Source organism: Fundulus heteroclitus, chromosome 7, assembly GCF_011125445.2.
Source record: "Fundulus heteroclitus isolate FHET01 chromosome 7, MU-UCD_Fhet_4.1, whole genome shotgun sequence".
Classification (NCBI taxonomy): Eukaryota; Metazoa; Chordata; class Actinopteri; order Cyprinodontiformes; family Fundulidae; genus Fundulus; species Fundulus heteroclitus.
This window is the reverse complement of record NC_046367.1, coordinates 40,935,466-40,941,465: the sequence shown is the minus strand read 5'-3', so window position 1 is coordinate 40,941,465 and position 6,000 is coordinate 40,935,466. Positions and strand designations below refer to the sequence as shown.

General features: G+C 42.3%; 1 protein-coding gene across 8 annotated transcripts in view; it reads right to left on the bottom strand.

Annotated features, from left to right (window-relative positions):
- Window positions 1-732: 732 nt before the first annotated feature.
- The window catches only part of gulp1a (GULP PTB domain containing engulfment adaptor 1a), a 93,094-nt gene continuing 87,826 nt past the window's right edge, over window positions 733-6,000 (bottom strand). For 5 of the 8 annotated variants that reach the window (XM_036139642.1, XM_036139646.1, XM_036139647.1 and 2 more), the window contains 5 exons: window positions 5,635-5,721; window positions 4,588-4,818; window positions 4,307-4,445; window positions 4,136-4,230; window positions 733-1,432 (listed from right to left, as the gene is read on the bottom strand). In XM_036139642.1, the coding sequence (XP_035995535.1) occupies window positions 1,361-1,432; window positions 4,136-4,230; window positions 4,307-4,445; window positions 4,588-4,818; window positions 5,635-5,721 (624 nt within the window). In that variant the 3' untranslated portion in view covers window positions 733-1,360. Of the gene's footprint in view, window positions 1,433-3,607; window positions 3,619-4,135; window positions 4,231-4,306; window positions 4,446-4,587; window positions 4,819-5,634; window positions 5,722-6,000 lie in introns of all 8 variants that reach the window. The other 3 variants (XM_036139643.1, XM_036139645.1, XM_036139644.1) reach the window with 3 other exon arrangements.

The following is a 6,000-nucleotide window of genomic DNA, read 5'->3' as shown; positions in this document are numbered from 1 at the left end:
GCATATTTATTTGGTCTTGGGAGCTCTTAAATCTTCCCAGTTCAATTATAAATGAATACCTTTACACAGACAGGTTTTCTCATTTATGTTTTGTATTACACCTTGTGCCAAACTGTGCCAGGTTTTAAGAATTGTACCCATGTTCTGGACACTGTATGGTGGCACTTGAAGCTCCAGCTACAGTCCACACCTTGGGAATCTCCCACAAAACTCTGACCTTCTTAAACTGAATTCTCACTTTTTCTCTACCACACTTCGTCCTTCCACTCAACTTTCCAGAAGGATGCATTGATACAGCGCTCTGTAAACAGCCAACATCTATAAGAATGACTTTTTGTGACTTATTGTCCTTCTGTGGACCAAAACAGATGATTTCTATATCAAAAATTCTTGCTGATCCGATGGAATGCTCTAATTTTACTCCAGGTGTATGACTGCATGTGTAATAAATATATATTAGACACTTTCTAAATAGAGTGACTGAAACAAATTAACTTTAAGACGACATTCTAATCAATCTAGATGCACCAGGAATATGTATCACTTTCAAAGTTAATCTAAACAATTGTGTTTGGGTCTGTGAGCTGTTTCACCTCCTCTATACATTTATTCAAAAGGTTCGACCGGGTCCATCAAATACTTTAACATAAAAATCAAATAAAACACATTTTTTATGTAAGATTTAGAAAAGGAAATATGTAAACCAAAGCAATAATCAAAAGAGCCAAGGAAGAAGGTCATTTTTCCCAGTTTGGGGAGTTTCTTTAATAACTGCAAAGTAACCAAAAGTAAATAATGGGAATATTTCTGCATGGATGGCAAAAAACAGAGGTAGGAAAATATGATGATTACAGAGTTCGGGGGGGAAAACATGTAGAAGAGTCAGTGGGTTAGAAAAGTATGGCTGGAATAATCTATATAAAAAGGAATAATGTGAGGTAAACCAATTAGCTGATGTTACAGTGAAGCTGAACATTGTTGTTAATGGTACATTTATTTTGCTTGTCAGCTTTTGTTCGCCATATAAACAGGAATGTGTCACCAACACAGAATTCACAAAGATATGAAAACTCTGCCACAGAGTGTACCATTGGACATATCGGACTATTTACATCTTGCCTGTGCAAGCAAAGGTACTCAAAACGTCTCATTCTATAAGTGTTTCTCTTCTCAGTTCATACAAAAATAGCTCTTTACTATAATGGATCCAAGTTTACGTTGAAATATCGAAAAACCAATCTAAATGCAAATGCATATAAACCCCAAGATGGCGGGTGTGACATCTCGACCATGGAGTGGATTTTGGCACTTTTCATACAAAGAAGATAAAAGTCTGGCTCGAATGGAAGCCTACTCAGCATTAGCAGCGGCTGTCCAGCGGGTCCAGAGAGAAGACGGTGCCCTCTAAGGTTAGTCCCATTTTGAACCCCTCCTGTGGGAAAACAAGGTGGATGATAAAGGCAACTTAATGATGGCTGATGAGCTCCAACAAGCCTGTGTTTTCTGGAACAGAGGCTAAGTTTGAGGAAATTAAAGAACAATCCACTAAGGTCAACAGGGAGCAAAACCGTTCAAGTCATGCAAAGTCATGCCTCACTTACAGGGTCAAAGAACACATGGCATGCATATTCCAGGGATAGTTTGGGTTCTTTACGGTAGACTGTGTGGAGTGTTTATAAGCAGCGAGTATCTTACCCAGAGGAGAGTTATCTGAGTTTGGAAAATTCTTATGGGGGAGTCAAGCTGATAGCAGCACAGAGTGAAGGTTAACCAGAGGCAAGCTAACAGTGACCCTAAATCAAGCTTACAGTCAGGATAAAAGCTAACCGTAGTCAAGCTAACAGCTACCCAGAGCCAAGCTAACAGCTACCCAGAGCCAAGCTAACAGCTACCCAGAGCCGATCTAACAGCTACCAGAGCCGATCTAACAGCTACCCAGAGTCGAGCTAACAGCTGCCCAGAGTCAAGCTAACAGCTAACAAGAGTCGAGCTAACAGCTACCCAGAGTCAAGCTAACAGCTAACAAGAGTCGAGCTAACAGCTACCCAGAGTCAAGCTAACAGCTAACCAGAGTCGAGCTAACAGCTACTCAGAGTCAAGCTAACAGCTACCCAGAGTCAAGCTAACAGCTAACCAGAGTCGAGCTAACACCTACCCAGAGTCAAGCTAACAGCTAACCAGTGTCGAGCTAACAGCTACACAGAGTCAAGCTAACAGCTAACCAGACTCAAGCTAACAGCTTCTCTGAGCCCAACCAAAAACAGCCTACAGTCAAACTACTACTTACCATCAAGAAAAAAGATAACCAAAGGATAAGTTACCAAGATTCAAGCTAACAGATATGTTATACAGTGAAGCCATAACCTACTCGGTGTGCTAACAACTAACCAGAGCAGGGAGTATTGCAGTTAATTTAATCCATCTTGAACCCCTGAACCTCAAAAGGTTTCCAGCAGTTCAGATAAATACCAAAACCACGACCTTCTCACCTCTTGAATATAACATTTGTTGATAATTTGAAATTGAGTAATGTTGTAATTTTTCATCCACTGGGTGAAACAAAATGAATCGTAACGCAATAAAGAATAAAAAGTACAAAGGTTGTGCGCTATATCTGTCAAGAGTTATTTCATACTAGGGTTGTGAGCTAATATTAGCATGCTAATGCTAACACACGACTAAATACTGGGAAACCGTTTGAAATAACAGACATGTCAAGTATCACCCAGTGAGCATGAGACATGCATTTTCCTGACTTCACACGCACTCACACCACACATGACATTCCTCACACAGAGAAATAACAAAGCCTATATGGGCTGGGAGCAATACGTTCACTGCACTGTGTGCTGAGAGAAGTCTAATCCCTGCCTTCTGCTTTTCACACCTCCTGTTACCAAAACAGTGCACCGGAACAGCAATCCGGTGCACAGACTACATAAGTCTTATACCAGACTGTTCATTTAACTTTAGAAAAAAGAAACTTATTTGTACATCTAAATTTTTAAATGATACATCTACTTCAGCTTGATTTAACACAATAATAAAAATACTAATAATTTGTTGCATTCCATATTTATTAAAAGTACACAAGGAAAAGTGATATCTAACTTTCTAAAAAACGTTAGGAGGGGACTTTAATGTGTTAAAAATGCACCTTTGTCAAGTTCCCTAATTTATGCCATTTCACACGTCAGTAAAACATGCAGAATTTTCCAATATATGTAAGATACTCACTGTTCATAACTACACCACAGATCCCCACTACAAGAAACTAAACCATACCTACAGAGGGCTGAGAACTCAAGAATAACCATAGAGTTATTAGGCACTATGCATGGTTTTGATGTAATTAGAAAGAGGTTATTTTCTCGAATGATCTGGTTATTGTCATATGGTTATAAACAAGTGAAACACTTTAAAGCACAAAATGTGTTTGTTTGTTTGCTCACATCAGTCAGACAGCTACCCATAAAACCTGAGACCATCACTAGCCTGGACGCGTTGGGAATGAAGGTAAATGTGAGAACATGCAGCGACACTCACAGCATGCAAGACAGGAAACGGCTGCAAATACAACACAGACAGCAAGACAAAGGGTACAAACCATCTCTGACGCTAAGAGAGGGAAAAGGACGAGAGACACATTCAGCTGTTAACCATTAAGGAAAAGGAAGAAAGAAAGGAAACAAATTCAAGAGCAATGTCGCCCCCTGCTGGCAACAAGTACAGGGTTTTAGATCATCAGCGTAAAAGTCTATATGCTTGTTAGTGAGCAAGGAGGCCTAGAAATCTGACCCAGTTCTGCAGGTGCAGTCAGGAGGCAAAGGCCATAATTCTAGTTAACGACTGTGAGAAGCTGGTGGAAGAAAACCCAACACACCTGACCCAAGTCAGAAAGACAATTCTAGCTGATACTATTGAAACATCTGGATGTAACGAAAGCTATAAAAATTACCTCAGTTTTTATTTTTACATTTAAAAAAATATAAATAATTTTGGTGATCCTACCTGAAAAAATGAGAAAAATGGCTATTTGCAGTTTTGTACAGTGTGCGGGAGAAGAGGGATTCAACTGTATGTGCAAATTAACAGAGCAGCTTGACAGCATAACGAACCGTCAGCAGGAGCTCACCTGCATCTCGTCCAACTTTGACTGAATATCTGGGGGGAAGTCAGCCGCCCCGCAGGTGAACGGATCAAACGGCTCGGCTCCAAATAAATCTTTACCTGCAGACACAGAACACGAGTAAATCTGCAAACCCTCGCTTCAATCAGGAGAATTTTAACCAAGCTGCTCGCTCACTCATGTCCGGGGGCAGGGTGGTCGGAGGAGGCGGAGGGCAGCCGTTGCTGGCCTTGCTCGGTACCAGCGGTGTCACGGGGGAAAAGGGAACCATGTCGAAAACGTCCGTGGACTGAAGTTTCATGGAGACGCTCCCTACCTGGAAAAAAAACGAAACATAAGTGGTTAAACAGCCGGTCTGCGCAGCCACGCAACCTCCTCAGCTATCGCGGCACAGAAGGCCGAACGAAGAAGCAGGAAAACCAGAGACGGCAGAGCAGAAGGAAGCAGAGGGTGTTTACACGAGGCCGCGGGATGCTGGATCCCTCGGTCGCTCTAGGAGGAGGGACAGCAGGTTTAGCAGGCGGAGGAGTTAGTAGCCCAGAGGACACGTTGGAATCAGGCGAGCTCATGGGAGTGAGCGTGACGGAGGAGATCTCCAGACAGGACAGCGACTTGATGCTGTGAAACCAGAAGAGCGAGGAGGGCCTCTGCAACATGTCCGCTTCGTTTTCCGCGTCCATGTGCAGCGGCTGAGAAGAAGAAGGACGGCAGAGAGAGGGCCACCACAGAAGAAGACAGTGTTAGTCAGAGAACTGCAGGACATTACATTCACAGCGTGATGCTACAACTGCCCCAATTAGACGGCAAGTGTATCGCGTCCCTCATCGGACCAATCAGGTGTGTAATTGGCTCGCCGCAGCCTCAGACGCCCGCTGGCTGTCAGCAGATAGGCCGGCTCGCTCCGAAGCCGAAGCTGAGGCCATGCATGGAATAACGAAGGTGATATCAGCCTAACCAGCTGTCCCTACACTGCTAGCCTGAAAATTTGGTTCGAGCTTCCAATTAAAATCTGGCTCAGGGTGTGGATGTTTGGCCTCCTCAGTTCATCTGTAGTCCCACGTGTTGAGGGAAGTTAATTAATTCATTTATGAGAGCGTCAAATAAAAAAAAAAAGTACAATTTCAGCCCAGTTATGTTTGGATTACAACCAGTGAGCCGCTTCTTTACAGGTTCGGGGTCTAAGTCAGGAAACGGCTGGCCTGTTTTCCGTTTTACCACTTTTCAAAATGGGAAAGACAAGAGAAAATGCCCTTTAAGTGAGGCAGATGTGCGTTGATATTCATTAATGGCTAAAAGAAAACAACTTCCATATTTGGACCCTCTAGAGATATTTCTCAAAGAGGAACGATCAAAGATCTCTCTCTCTCTGTGCAGGCGGAGACAAAGCGATGTACTTTGGGCCAAACTGAAACTGAATTCTCTACTGAATGCCAAGATCTCATGTTCTATGATAAAAAAATGTTCTGGATGAATTTATTTTAAGGCTTTTTCAGCAATGTTCTTACTGGTGGTACATGAGCTATCATCAGCTGCTCCTCCAGCTCCTGAAGCTGCTTCTTCAGCTCAGCGTTTTCCGTTTCCAGCTCCTGAATCTGGAAAATCAAAAAAAAAAAAAAAACGTTTTCATTAAAAAAAGTCCAGTTTGATCATTTTTAGACAGCTTTTGTGTGATGTTAAACTAAGAGACTTTGGCCTGAAAGGCTTTGGTCAAGTTATACATCAAAGCATGAGCATTTTTGTCCACTTTTACTCATCGAGTGTCTCTTTTACAACGGCTCCTCCCCGGAATCAACAGGAATCATCGTATCTGATCAGTATATTCTTCATTAGTCCCACCTCATATTATATTGTGATATTATATTTCCTCACAC